The sequence below is a fragment of the Typopeltis vanoorti genome, chromosome 20 (genome assembly GCF_054136105.1).
Source record: "Typopeltis vanoorti isolate ZY-2024b chromosome 20, IOZ_Tvanoo_1.0, whole genome shotgun sequence".
Taxonomy (NCBI): Eukaryota; Metazoa; Arthropoda; class Arachnida; order Uropygi; family Thelyphonidae; genus Typopeltis; species Typopeltis vanoorti.
Window position 1 is genome coordinate 91,398,738 of NC_143568.1, and position 16,212 is coordinate 91,414,949.

At 35.4% G+C, this 16,212-nt stretch overlaps 1 protein-coding gene across 1 annotated transcript in view; it reads left to right on the plus strand.

The window, feature by feature from the left end:
• The window catches only part of LOC150095645 (glutathione S-transferase theta-1-like), a 30,147-nt gene extending 14,190 nt beyond the window's left edge, over positions 1–15,957 (plus strand). The window contains exons 2-4 of the mRNA XM_090410021.1: positions 1,799–1,886; positions 9,974–10,124; positions 15,411–15,957. Of these exons, the coding sequence (XP_090266147.1) occupies positions 1,799–1,886; positions 9,974–10,124; positions 15,411–15,734 (563 nt within the window). The 3' untranslated portion in view covers positions 15,735–15,957. The remainder of the gene's footprint in view (positions 1–1,798; positions 1,887–9,973; positions 10,125–15,410) is intronic.
• Positions 15,958–16,212: the final 255 nt, after the last annotated feature.

Genomic DNA, 16,212 nt, shown 5'->3' on the forward strand with positions numbered 1-16,212 from the left:
ACCACAGTACTACCACCAAAATATCCATTGACAAGATGCATAAAAAACCATGGACAACAGTGGATAGGAACAGAAATTCAGGAATACAACACAGCAGACTGCTGCAATGCCAACCAAGGGTTATTAAGTATCACTCTATTGATCTGGTCTTATCTGAAATCTGCTATTGCCCTTTATTCCCCTATAGGGAGTAGACAAGGCCATTTTAGCTCTATCTAACTTTTGAGAAACTGAGAGGGCAGTTCAATATCTATCGGTAGCCAATCAGAGTTAGCTGGCCCAAGACTATCACAAATCTTAACCAACGTTTGTTAATGGCCCATAACTATCACTAATTATGAATGGTATCTGAGAGATGTGAACGTGCCTCTATCTTATGATTCCTAACACAATATATTTATTGTCTGAGTTTATTGTAGCTGAAACCAAAATGTTACGGTATCGCTAGCCTTGCTAGTCATTGAATAGCATACCTGCCCTCCAGGTATGCTGTTCAATGACTAGCATACCTGCCCTCCAGTTAGTAAGTCGTGGGTTTGAATCCCACCATGGATATGGATGTTTGTGAATGTCTTCAGGTAGTAGATGAATTTCATTGCCTAGTGTAAAACCACCATGCTTCTCCTAGACCTAAAGTGGATTGAAAAAGTTCAATTTTTGGTTTTTAGAGCTGGATTTCCAGATCGTCCTTAGCTCATCCACAGTACTAAATATGCAATAATTTGCAGCCTTTTATGGGTAAGATTCACATATATATAAAAAAATAATAATAATAAAAATAAGTATAAAGGTGAGAGGATATATATAGAGATTGCCCGAAGAAGGAATATCTTTTCTCCCTCTCTCTCTCTCTCCTCTTCTAAACATATTTGGGAAGAAACAGTTCTCCAGAATTGTGCAAAATTATTATTATCATGATTACATTGAAGCCTCCATGAAGTCCAGGCTTATCATGGAGGAGCACTCTACACTACTTAATCAACCACCCACACATTATACCATCTATTGTTTAATAATAGTATTTTTATGTTTTAATTGCATGCTCTCTGACCACTTGGTTTGTTTGAAAATAAAAACTCCTTTTCAGGAGAGAAGCCCCTTCTACATGAGATCAACTAGGTCATGTAAAGATTCATGGTGATGAGAATCAAATTTGTGTCTTTTTCTAATCAAAGGGCATAATGTCTCTGCTTTTCTAAAAGCACTACAGAAAAAAATAATAATAAAAAATATAAAAATATTCGACCTTTAGTTTCTGAATTATTTCCCACTCGATACCAACCTTCACCACATAAAGTAGCTTGTCTCATACAGAGGTGGCAGGGTTTTTCATCCTGCAAAACAGACAAACTGGCCAGAAGAACAGATGTAATTAGCAGTCAAAATACATTGGCCTCATGGCTCTAGTTGCTTTTGCCAAAACTCCAAATAGCACTTCACCACTAAATAGAAAGAAATAAAGTTTGTCTGTGATGGCTGAAACCTAAGTCAATAACTGCTTGCACATATTTACTTTTGTAATGCAGCCATACTGTTGTCAGCTTTCTTTACTCTGAAGATGGAATTAAATAGTATTCTAAAATAACAAAAACTTATTATCAAATAGATTTTCTACATAATATGTAGAAAAATAGCTATTTTTCTACATATTATGTTAATTACATGTAATTCTGTTCGTCCTATTTTAAGTAATAACTAGCATTTTCCTATTTCTATGAAACTTCCTATTCTCATTACAAAATGTTTTTATTTCTTTATTATTTTTATAGCACTGTATTAATAGTTTATTTTTCAACAGGAGACCATATGACTGCTGAATTTGCCAAAATAAATCCCTTTCAGAAAGTGCCAGTAATTAATCATGATGGATTTGTTTTAACTGAAAGGTAAGATGAGTCACTATTAAGTGTTTTCTGGAAGAGATAAAATCATTTTTATTATTAGTTGATGCACACTGAATTACAAAGACATCAGATCTTACAGCTGTTTAGAGTAGCAATTTGCTCAACTTAGCCAATTTACTATTATTATTAACATCTGACCTCCATGGAGTCAAAGGACTCATCTTGGGAGGTCTATATTTTCTCATGCCAAAAGATCATCAAACTGTGCCTTGAACTCATTCACAGTTTCTGCACTCACTACACTTTCAGGCAATGCAATCACTCACCATGCAAATAACATGCTACTCACTCCCTTGCTCCCACTCTCTTTATACAGCTTCCATGGATGAAATATCCTCTCCATATTAATCTGGTAACAACCCTCACCAACTTATGTCTCAATCATACCCCCTCTTCTTCTATTCACAAGGCTCTGTAAATTGCATTCCCTCAATCTCTCTCTCTCTCTCCTTATATCTGACATGCCATACACCTGACTTAGCAAACCTTCTTCAATACATCTTCATCCCCCTGAAAACCAGGTAACCAAATCGGTGACAGTAGTCCATATGTGGCCTGATCAAAGCCTTATACAAGGGAACCATAACTTCTTTGCCTCTTCATTTTGCATATTCTAAGATAACAGAACTAAAATTTTATAAAACAATTAAGGGAATGATCACAAAAGTTGTTTAGGATGACATTCGTTCATTACCATTAAAAATTTAAATCTAGAGTTCTTTTATCATACACTATTCACATTTTGTTTCACATTAAGATCTTGGAGAAAGTAGTGAGGGACCGTATACAGCATTCGGCAGATTGAGGGTAATGTTATCTGTGAGAGTCAACATGGATTTGTGAAAGGGCGCTCTTGTTTTTGCAATATGCTAGCCTTTTATAATAAAGTTACAAGAACATTAGATGAGGGAAAGGCATATACTGCAATTTTCTTAGACTTAGCGAAGGCATTTGACAGGGTGCCACATGATAAGCTGATGTTTAAGTTGCAGCACATGGGTCTGGATGTCAGATTGGTCAACTGGATTCAGGATTGGCTGTCTGATAGGTATCAGAGAGTTGTGCATGGTGGAGCAGTTTCAAGGAGGCAGAGGGTTACAAGTGGGGTCCCACAGGGCTCAGTTCTAGGACCTATATTGTTTAACCTTTATATCAATGACATTGCCAGTGGATTGCAAGAGGATATTCAGTTGTTTGCGGATGATGCGAAACTGGGAAGTATTATTAGTAATAGTGCAGATGTGGTAGCCCTGCAAGAGGATTTGAATAAGCTAGATAGATGGGCAAATGAATGGGGGTGTCAGTTTAATGCAACAAAATGTAAGGTCTTGAGGTTTGGGAAACATCGATGGGATGCTGCATACTCTATGGGAGGAGTTATACTGGAGACAAGAGATCTGGGGTTGATGATTGATAGAAACCTGAAATTTAGGGGACATATTGCAAAGGTGGTGAAGGTAACACAAAGGATTGCTGCAATTATGAGAAGGACACTGACTTGCAGAGATAAAAGGGTTATCATTCCATTGTATAAGTCTCTGATCAGACCACACTTAGACTATTGTTCTCCGATTTGGTCCCGAGGATTTGAAGGGGATAAATTAACTGTGGAAAGGGTACAAAGACGGATGACAAAGATGGTTTCAGGACTATACAATTTTGGTTATGAGGATCAGCTGAGGGAATGTGGACTGCAGAGTTTGGTGGATAGAAGAAGGAGAGGTGATATGATTGAGACTTTTAAACTGTTGAGAGGTGGTTACAGGGTTGACACTGGGGAGTTCTTTCGCTTGGTTGAAAGTGGGAAGGAGTGATGACATGAGGCCATCCCTGGAAGTTACGAAAGGAAACTGTGAACAAGAGGGTGAGGAGTGGTTTCTTTGCATGGAGGGTGGTTGAACTGTGGAATGCATTGCCTGATGGAGTGGTGAGAGCGAGAACGGTCAATGAGTTTAAGGAGTGGTATGATAGACTTTGTGTTTCTTAGGGGGGAACCTCCCCTCGATGAGTCTTGACAGACTATGTTCTTAGGAAGGTCCTCCCACAATGAGTCTTTTGACTCCATGGAGGCCTGAATCATAATAATAATTTTGCCAATAAAGCAATACAATGACATGACGGATTTGAATCATAATTTCTAAATAAATACTAAATTTTGTTAAATCCCAGAAAATAATTTTTTTAAATTTTATTTTTTATTTGCAGAACAATTTAAAATAATAAGTATGAGCGCATCAGTCTTCAGTTTAGTCTTGAACTACCAACTGATTCCAAATCTAAAGTTTGCTTCATTGCACCATACCAGTATGCAAAAATATATGTTGGAATACAGCTTTTTTGATTGGTTCATATAGTATGGCAAATTTGTTATTATTATTATTAGTAGTAGTAGTAGTAGTATTATTACATCCTCCATGGAGTTAACAGACTCTTTGCAGGAAATTCATTTAACTGACAACGTATTTATCATATAGAATCTTAAAATACTTAACACTCCTTGCATTAACAACACATGTTGGTAATGTGTTCCATTCACTGATAATTCTTCATGTAAAAAATATACTCCTCACATTCCTCTTCACCACACTTTTACTTCCAGGGTTGACATCTGGTTCTTCCCCTTTCGCCTTCTATTCTTTTCATAATCCAAATGAAGATCCCCTGTCAGTCCACATGATATATCCTTTACAAACCAGTTAACACATTCACTGCCATGCATAGTTTGTTATGACACGGCAAGCACTTTCACTTCTACAAGGTCAGCGGTAATCGACATACGAGTATATTCAAATTGGCTTGTGAGGCTCATATACCAACTACGAGTATACTCGTAGTTGGCAGCAAATGTGTTAAACAGCAAGGGGGGGGGGGGCAAGAACAGAACCCTGGGGCACGCCACTGGTTACCCTCCTTTTTTTGAGACACTGGTATCGTTCAGAGAGCCAAATCTCTGATTCATCTATCCAATATACTATCTATTCTACCATAGATACTATAGATTTCTACCATATATATATGGTAGAAATCTATCAAATGCTTTTACAAAGTCCAAGAATATCACTGTATATGATTCTCCCATATCTAACACACCCATTATCCTATCATAAAGTGCAAGTAAACTGCTAAAACAGGACCTATCCTTTACAAATGTCCATATGGAGCAGCTAAAATTCACAAACAAGGTACACCCCTATTGTGGATAGTATAAACAGTCCCACAAAACAAACTTGCTAAACATTTAGCTAAATTATTACTAGCCACCTTCACAAGTAATTCTCCCAGCTTTGTTAGAAATTCTTTTCACCTAAAAAAGTATTTTAGAAAACCATAACTTAAAAAGTTCAGACGTAATGATTAGTTTTGATATCACTTCACTATTTACAAATGTACCATTAATTGAAACCCTTGATTTACTGAAGTCACATTTTCCCCTGGATATATTTTAACTACAGTAGGTTATTTTACATGGAAAGGGAAGATATACAAACAACTAGATGGAGACAGCAATGGGCTCCTCCCTTTCTCCCTAAAATCCACTTTGAAATGGAATTGAAAGCTAATGACTGTCTGTCCTTCCTGGATGCACTAATCACACAGCTTCCAAATGGTTCCTTATCTTTATTATTATTATATTATGTGACACCTCCAGGGAGTCCAAAGACTTATCGAGGGAGAGTGTGCCAACAGCATATGATGATTGATCCCCTTCCAACTACTAACCGTGCTCAAACTTGCTTAACTTTTTGCGTGAGCCATTAGTAGCAGAGGCTCTACCAATCGACCAACCTTTGCCAGCAAAGGTTGGTCGATAGAAAACTCACACATAGAGGGAGATATTTGCACAGACAAGTCACACTGTAAAATCTCTTATGGTGAAATAAAGAAATTTTTTTTTTCACCTGTATCGATTTTACATAGGTCATAAAATATATAAAATTAGAAGTGTATATACCTGCTTGAATATATTAAACTTTGTATTATATTGTGAAAATAACTGAATGTAGAACTAACTAAAAGGATTAGACAGGATTATGCTATTGAGCTGGAGGTGAACAATAATCTCAACAGAAATATAGGAGTTTTGCCACCAAGACCTAAAGTAAGCGTAGGTGATGTCAGAGTGCTTCCAGAAAATCCAGGAAGCTTGGATGGTAAGACAAGGGACGTCGAATGATATAAAAGGCTGCAATTGGCAAGCGAAAGGGGCTTTTTCCTAATTTTTTTATAGTCTTAGGAGGAGAAGAGTAGGGAGTCCCTCGAGAAGTCGTCTGGAAGATCTTGGGAAGTTCACTGGTAGGTAACCCCAGTGCAAGGGGGAGTCAGGAGAGACCATATGCAAAGGAACCTTCAGAGATGTTCTTCACTGAAAGTACCGATCCACATACATGCTGATATGGATCAATTCTGATCGATCGATCCACATACATGCTGATATGCTGCAACCAGAGCAGTACCAACATTGCCAAAGAATTATATTACTTTTCCACAGGAGAGAACTTGCAAGACGACAACCGTCAAATAGTACCTGATCGCAGCCGTTCGCAAGAATGAGGAAGGAGCCAGCAGAACTCACCCATACCCCTCGAAGACCCTAGGACTTTACTAGATACTGAGAGCTACTAAGTAGATTGCTCTATGTTAAATGTTCAAGATTGTGTGTGTGTAGATAATTGATGCTAGTCCTGTTTAATCAATTGTATTACGTGGCAAAGAAGTTAGAGAGCCGAGCGTTAGTCTGTACATGCATAAAGGAATGGTATAAGTTTGTATATTGCTTATGTTAATTAATGCATAGAAAGTGTTACATATAATTTGTCTAAATTTTATAAACTTAATGCAAGGCTATGCATGCTAAGGACTTTCACGTGGTAATTAAGTTGAGTGTGAGATGTCTTTGTGTAATGTCTCAAGTGACTAGCTTTAGTTCATAAATTGTGATTCGATCAAGTTATATATATGTCCATTGTTGTTTGTAAAATATTTGCCTTAGCTAAAATAAACATGTTTAGTTTTATAAATAGCTTGCCTGATCTTTGTTATCCAATGCACTGTGTCACAAAAAAAAAAAAATAATAATAATAATAATCGGACCTATGTGACTAAGCTAAAGTAACTGCCATGACTGTACAATTCAGAGTTGCTTAAGATTAATGAACAAAAGGTTTTTATATGTGCTTAGCAGAAAAATTCTCATGTTTGTAAAGACTAAAAACATTTACATAGTCTTAATGGTGCAGTCGTTAACTAATATAAATTTTTCAAGGATTATTAAACATGAGCATTAGCAATCTAAATTGAGGATTTGCCCTTAACTAGAGGTTTTTCCTAAACTTGCGACACCAGCATGTATAAGGGTATACCTTATGATGTTTAGAGGGGGGGGGGGGCAAGTTAAGCGGATTACAAGCAGACTAAGGTCAAATAATAATATTAGATGCGAGTTTTAAGATTAGAACATTTTAGGCAAGGATAGAGGTTACCGTCTCTGAAGAAATTAAACTTAAGCTCAAGCAGACACAGATATCAATGTAAGGGGGGATTCATTAGTGATAAGAGTTACTAAACAACGAAGATGAAATTACATATGAGACAAAGATAATTACAAATGGCGCAGTTCAACATCACAAAATAAATAACTAATAATATTATCAACAATACCATCCTCCAGCTCAACAGTATGGTATCCTAAAAACACTAACTCACAGATTTCATTTTAAAAATTTTATGGAATTTACAACCGTGTTAAAAAAACTTTTTTTTATTATCCCGACGTTTCAATCTTCACATCAAGATCATCATCTGGAGTGTACATAAATATACAGGACAAGCTGAGTTACATCATTAATTGTAAGATAGAGAAACAATGATTTGATTACATGTTATTCTACTGGCGTGACCTCTGGTGGGGAAAAAAAAAAAAAAAAAGGAAGCCTGTGAGATTATCAGCAACCACCCCAATCTGAACAACAATGATGGTTTAACAAACATATGGAAGGTATATATTCGACCTTCCTCACCAAGAACAACTATAAACAGGACTGAGAAAATACAGTATTGTAAATCAAAAATAAAAATTGTAATACTAAAAATAGGACACCAATTGTTTCTGAAAGAAAAACATCTAAAAGAATGTTTATTCCTGTCATTGTAGAAATAGAATTTAGCTTGATGTAAAAATTTATTTTTTATTTTATTTTATTTTTAATTTATTTATATTTTATATATATATATATATATATTTTTTTTCCCCCACCAGAGGTCACGCCAGTAGAATAACATGTGATCAAATCATTATTTCTCTAGCTTACAGTTAATGATGTAACTCAGCTTGTCCTGTATATTTATGTACGCTCCAGATGATGATCTTGATGTGAAGATCGAAACGTCGGGATAATAAAAAAAGTTTTTTTTAACACACGGTTGTAAATTCCATAAAATTTTTAAAATGAATGCTGATCACCGTGTAACCCTAAAAGAAAGGACTAACTCACAGAGCTAGAACTATTTGCTCCAATGACAATGCTTTACTGCTCAACTCGCTTACTTATATCACACCTTCTTAGTCAATCCTCACGGGATATAAAAGATACTAAATGCTCCCCAGAAATCTCCTCCATTGCCTACAAGACTACAGCAAAACCGCTACCATCCCATACATTCAAAGCACATCCAAAAAGATTTCTAGAGTGCTTAATAAATATCAGCTATGCACCATATTTAAACCTTATGTCAAATTGGCAACTCTCATCCATTCACCTAAGGACAAACTCTCTTCTTTATCACATCCAGGAGTTTATGAAGTGCACTGTTCTTGTGATCAGGCTTACTATGGACCGACAGGCAGAACTTGACATTCACCTTGGTGAATATAAAAAATACATCTGGCACTATCGATATGGCAAATCTGGTCTAACAGACCATGGATACCCCTTCACATAGGACCAATTGGAAGAAAATGAAAATTTTACACAGAAGTCATAAGTCAGAGAGATTGTTTCTGGAATCAACAGAAGCTTTAAAACATATTCCAAACCTCGACAAGTACGGCTGTATAAATTAACCAAAAATCTCAGAGACAGTAATTTTAAGATATAATCAATACTTGTTTTTTCTCTCTTTTCTCAACATAGATAGTGCTTAATCAAGACCTTAGTTCCTTGTGTTGTCCATTACAATTTTTTAAACTAGTCTCACTGTTGTACCAAATTGTTGTTGTTTCACATACTGTGACAAACTGTTTTTGTGCTCTTAAAGATGCTGGATATAATACCAGCGAAATATCAGCAAATAAGTTAATAAATATTAATTATTTTCTTATCATTCTGTGTTGTCATCAGTACTGTGAAAATAAATTAGCAGAAAGAGAGAACAAGAGGTCACTCATGGAAATGTGTTAGAAGCATATGGGCAAGGGAGTGAAAGGGTTTTTTTTTTTTTTTATGGAAGATGAGTAGCAAGTGGAATGCATTGCCAGAAAATGTGATTGCTGCAGAAATATTGAATAAATGGCATTGTACTTTAGTGACATCCTCTCCAATTGATTTCTTGATTTCATTGGTCTGATGATTATTATAATAAATTATGAAAAAAAGTGCAGTTGCAATTATGAGATTATTATTTTTTAATAGCAATAAACATCAAATGCAAATAGCAGCTATGCACATACCATTTATAATCATTGCATCCCTGCTGACCTACCACAGAACTATCCAAGTTCTGCTTCAATTTATCAGTAATTTCATGTGTAAATTATTTACTAAAGTGTTTTACATTTCTACCATGTATCATTTAATACAGCATTCTCTCTAAGATGAAAGACTGGCACAGAAATTGCTCATTATCTATACAATTCTCTGCACTCTGCTAATTATCTTCCTTTGACCACTTACTAAGAATAATTTACTAAATTCATTCTTTACTAATTACATCTAAAAATTCTTCTGGATTCCTTAGATCTTTTGTATCGTCATCATTTTTCCTTCATAACACTTCTTGTAATGCTTTATTGTGTCATTATTATTGTTATGCTAGATTTTTTTCTTCTAATAAATAAGTTTGATTTATTACAGCATTGCTATCATTCGATATCTAGATCGAGAATTCCAAATAGCTGATCACTGGTATCCTCGTGAAAGCAAACATCGAGCTAGAGTAGATGAATATTTGGAGTGGCAGCATCTAAATACACGCCTCTTTGGAGCAATGGCTGTTATGAAACGAGTAAGTTACCTTTATTCTAAATTGGAAAAAGAGAAAACTTGTCTAGAGAGGAGTTACTTTTAACTTTCCAGTAATATTAAAAATAAATAAATAAAAATATATCTAAGTTAATAAAATTTAAAAAGATTTACTCATTTCCCTGTAGGATGTGCAGAATTTACTCATTTCCTTTAAGTTTTGCAGTAGGAATAAGGTGCAGTTTTGTAGATATGCAATGAATCAAATGCACTACTACTACATGATTAGATAAGAGTACTTATATATGACTGATGGCTGCACTTGAATGATTGTGGAATTAGGTATCTATAGAGAATATTTTATTTAGTGAGAGAAATGCAAAATTAAGGAAGCTAAAGTAGTGAGGTGGATAGAGAGGAATGTGTATGTGCATGCACACACACACCTTTGAGATTTTTGTGTGTGAGGGAATGGAGATTTAAACAATGCTGAATTAGTTTATTATTATTATTAGCATCCCAAGACCCCTATGGAGTCTTGCCTTATCTTCCCTAACTTCCGCTCTTTTGAAACTTGACCCAGTGTAAGACTCATAATAAACAAATATACCAAAACAGATGTCAACTACTTGATATATTCCTTCAAAATACGTGGTAATATATCAAGTCGCATAACCTTATTAACATCACGCTTGCTCAATTACCCATTCACCTCTTGCTCAGTCATAGTCAGTCTCTCTTTCTCATCATCCACTGTTCTCGAACTCTCCATGATGTCACATTCATAAGGATGAAAGACCTTTATGAACTGCTCAATATACATATATCAACTATATTCTCTGCAGCAGTCATCCTTATACCATTTTCTCCAATCAATATCATCCTACTATAATCGTTTTTTTTTTTTTTTTTGCTGGCTACATATCAAAAGATTTCCATAGAGTTTTTACTACTGTTGCTCATACTGCACTTTTACTACTCTTACCAATCAACTCTCCCTCCTTTTCTGTTCTTTGTACTCCTCATGGAATTAATTATTATAATTCATCTTATGTTGCCTTGCCTCCATAACGCCTTCTTTCTCTGTTGCATGCTTAATCCCTACATTCATCCATGTCACACCTGTCTTATCTAACCTTCTGACCTTTGTAATCCATTTAGTTGTGTTTATAGAGATAGTTCATGAATAGCACCCAAGCAGCATTCCTTTCCTTTCCACCTAACTCCTCATTATATATATATATATATATGTTACAGCTGAAATTGGTCTCCTGAGCGTTAATTACCAGCCTTGTAATTCCACATATACCCTTTCCTTACGGAAGTTCTGACACTGGTAACCACCCAGGTAATCACCTCATGGTTACTCTCACCAACTGAAGGGAGATTTAACACAGAGGTGTCAAATCTCCCTCCTGTGGACGTTTATAATGACATCTTCTGATGAGATGATTAAATCCAAAACTTTCAATCCTTGCACATCCTATGTTACATACTGTCTAAGGTAGTTGCCCCTGAAAACTTGAGAAATTCATTTTCTTTACTTTCAGTTGCCATTTCATCATCTCAATTTCTATTGCCATAATTAAAATAATTCTTTTCCTATTTGACTAATTAACTTATACATTTCATGGTTACTACCTCCACATGGCCAGACTGATAGCCAGGGCTGCCCCAGGACTTTTTGCTGCCCCGTGCAGTAGCATATTTTGCCGCCCCTTCTCCTTTATTTTTCGTATAGTCGCCCCGTGCAGTAGCATATTTTGCCGCCCCTTCTCCCTTATTTTTCGTATAGTCGCCCCGTGCAGTAGCATATTTTGCCGCCTCTTCTCCCTTATTTTTCGTATAGTCGCCCCGTGCAGTAGCATATTTTGCCGCCTCTTCTCCCTTATTTTTCGTATAGGTTATGCTAACTTTGCCGCCCCTTGCAAATGCACATCTTGCACCATCGGTAGAGCCAGCCCTGCTGATAGCAACATCTGAATAAGTAATTCATTCTATTCACCTCTATCAGACACCATAATGCCTCAAAACCACTGCCACTATTTGGCCTTCAATTCTACCTTATATAGACATGACTCATTTTTCTATCATCAATAGCACTCCACCTTCCTTTTTACCCTTTCTATCTTCATGAAAAACATCATACCTTTCAATCTGCATTCCTGTCAGGTATCTTCATCCAACCATGTCTCACTTATTCCAACAATTTTTGGGTGAATAAACTCAAATTTCTCACATTTTAAATCTGAATAGGACAGTCATTAAAAGATGCAAAGGTACTTTACTTGTAGGCTAAAGAGTATATTGCACTTCATCTATACTAATACCAGAAGCATCAAGGAATAAAGGTGAAGAGGAGTTGGCATTGGTTGATTAGTTAGTTCAACCTTATCAAAAATTATCAGCATTATGATATTCATAGACAGATGATCAAATAGAATAGAATTTGTAAGTACTGTATTTTCAGGAAGGATAGAGAGAACAGGAATGGGGTATTGTTGATAACAGGATTGCCACCAACAAAAAGGTCAACAGAAAGTCAGAGTTGTGGGAGGCACTATGTATGAGGCTATCTGGAGTGAGTAGAGGTCATGGACAAAATGTATAGCTGGTTGCTGCTGTAAGCCAGAGGATATGAAGAAAATGCAGATAGCATGGATAAGCAAATTATTATAGGGGAATAGTTGAAAGAGGAAAGACACATGGCAGGAAAGAAATCGAACTGGTGCTGGATCCTAAGAGAGAATTACTTGAAAGAGCTTGCATGTGATTGGCATGTGGAGTTTTGGAGTACAGTGTTAGATATGGTGATGATTTGTCTCTTGTTGCATAAAGTGGTCATGTGATCTTCAGCTGGAAAGTGGTTAATGACTACATGTAAAATTTTTAGTTAAGAAGAGGTATATGTAACTACACAGCCGACCGACAATTATAGGAGGCATTGCATGGGAAGTGGTCAATTTGTGTTTGAGGGAAACAACATCAGAGTGCATACTCTGGGTCAGAAATGAAATTGTGTGGTAATTAAATCGATGAATAGCAAAAGCTGCAGAAAAGAAAAAAAAATCTTTTGGAAAATAGAAAGCTGATCAGCAAACTCACAAGCAGTAAAAAGCACAGGCATGGAGTAAGACAACCAGTAAGGATGACAAAATCAGATTATGAGAGGAAATTAAGCTGAATGGAGTAAAGGAAACACCAAAGAATTCTTATGCTACATTTTGAAATAAAGAATGATTATGAAAGCATAACTTTAATGACTGATATTCGACCAGAAATGCTGAAATATAGTGGTATAAAAGTCTTACAGTGGCTGCACTGCATAGTTCAGAAAGCCTGGACAGAGGGATGAATTCCCGATGATTGGAGTAGAGCTCTCATAGTACCATATATAAAAAGGGAAATAAAACTGAATGTGAGAATTACAGAGGTATTTTCCTACTGAATGTTCCTGGCAAGATCTATGCAAGCATACTTGAGAAACGGATGAGAAGAATTGTGGAAGAAAAGCTTGGTGAAGAACAAGCTGGATTCAGAGCAAATAGAGGCTGTCAGGATCAGATCTTCACTTTATGACAAATAGTCGAGAAAGCATTGGAATATAACAAAGATCTGTATTTAAGTTTTGTCGATTTGGAAAAGGCATATGACAAGGTGCCAAGAGAGAAGCTATTCAATACGCTACAGTTATATGGTGTCAATGGGGCATTATATCAAGCAATACTTAGTCTTTATTTGAGTTGTAAGTCAGCAGTTAGAATTGAAGGTAGTACAGGAAGATGGTTTAATGTTAAATCTGGTGTGAGACAAGGATGTACATTATCCCCTCTGTTATTCATTATCTATATGGATCGCATTATGAAGGAAAGTGGTATTAAACATGATATCAAATTTGGAGATGTTAATATCCGCTCTTTGCTTTATGCGGACGATGTTATACTTCTAAATAAATCCACTACAAGTTTGCAAGAGTCCCTGACTAAATTGAATAACTGTTGTAATAGATATGGTATGAAAGTCAGTATTAAAAAGACAAAGACAATAAAAATAGGTAGAATTGTTGAAAATGTCAATTGTGTTATGAACGGGGGAACCATTGGAACAAGTAAAACATTTCAGCTACTTAGGCACGATTTTTACTGAAGATGGTAAATTAAATATGGAAATAGACACCAGAATCAACAAAGCTGGTATGGTAGGAAATTAATTGAATAAATTCATATGGAATAAGAGAGAAATTAGTCGGAACACTAAATTAGCTGTGTACAAGACAGTGGATCTGAGAGCTGGGTCAGAAGTAAAACACTTGACCAAAGACTAGAGACCGCAGATATAAGAGTCCTGAGAAAGATTAGAGGCATGAACAGATGGCATCAATGGCAATATCATATTAAAAACAAGGATATTAGAAAAGAACTTGATGTTGTCAGCATCCAGGAATGCATTAGCAGAGCTAATCTCAGGTGGTATGGTCACTTAAACAGAATGGGCGAGGAAAGATTAGCAAAACAAGTGTTCTCTGCCAGGTTGGCAGGAAAACGACCCAGAGGAAGACCAAGATATAGGTGAATTGATACAGTACAATGTGCCTTAGATGATAGAAATATGAGATCTGATAATGATAATATTGGAGTCTTGACAAGTAACAGACTGATTTGGAGGAAAATTGTAGATTGGAAGTTAGTAATGATGTAAATTTTTCATGTAGTACTATCGTATCCTGTACACGTCAGGAATTTGATGATGAACTTTAATGATTGGAAATATGACAAAACAGAAAAAAAATCTGGGAATATCTTTAGAAATGTCCAAAAAAACTAGATGAAATAGATCCTGACTACTTACTTATAAATCCCAACATGAATTCATCAAAATGCCTTCTAGCTATAGAAAACACTTAAAAGTAAACCAAACACTTAAAAGTAAACCAAACACCAAACACTTAAAAGTAAACACACAGTGTTCAAAACAATGAACCTATATCTAGACATAGGTTCATTGTGGTAACCACTTTAAATTCAATTAGAATCATGCATAACTGTAAAGTGGTTGCCACCTTACTAATCTTTTAGTGTTTGCCTGTTAGTTTCCTATCCTACACCTGAAAAAGTCTTATGTAAATATGACAAAATGTTACATATCTTTAATAAACTATTTGTTTATACTACTCTAATTAGTGCAATAAAAACTATCATAGTGTGTGTATGTATGTAATTTTATATGTAATTACAAAGTGTGTGTGTGTGTGTGTGTGTGTGTGTGTACATATATATATATGTATGTGTGTGTGCATGTAATTTTATTTATTTTATTTTATTTTTAACAGCTTATTGAACCACTACTGAAAAGTGCTCCAGTTGATGAAAAGCAAGTCAGTTACTATTTAGGACAGTTTGATAAAGCTTTAGATAATATTGACAAAGGATTTCTAAAAAATCAGACTTTCTTGTGTGGTGATACCATTAGTGTAGCAGACATTGTAGCTGCCTGTGAAATTGAGCAACCTCAAATGATTGGTTTTGATATTAATAAAAAGCCAACAATTAAAGCTTGGATGGAAAGAGTCAAAGATGCTCTTCAGCCACATTATGGTGAAGTGCATGCAATTTGTGGAAAAATTCAACAAGGTTTTCTTCAAGGAAAATTGTAATTTTGGAAATTAACATGATTCAGTATGCTATTTCCAGTAAAGCATAATTTTGATTGAGATAAAATTTTATTATTTCTAATAATCATTTTTTATATACTACAAATCTTCTTGAAAGCAGTACAATTTTCATTAAATGTTATTGTAAAGGGATGTTCTATAAGAACCTCAATATTTTGCTACGGTGTTTTACTCAATATTTTGCAATAAAAACTGTTATATTAAACTTTGTGGGTAACAATTCTGTTTTATTCTGAAGCATCATTTTCATTTTACTTGAACATTAAAAATAGTAGGCATAATTATTTTAGTGTAGTATTAATTTCATGCATGATGAAATACAAGAAACAGCAGTTAGCAAAACTGGAGAAAACAAGTCACAGTGAAATATGTTCTATATTGAACCCAAATCACTAGTGGGCATTTTGACTTTTATGACAGTGATGAAACAGTTTTTTCAGAATCAAACCTAATCTAGAAA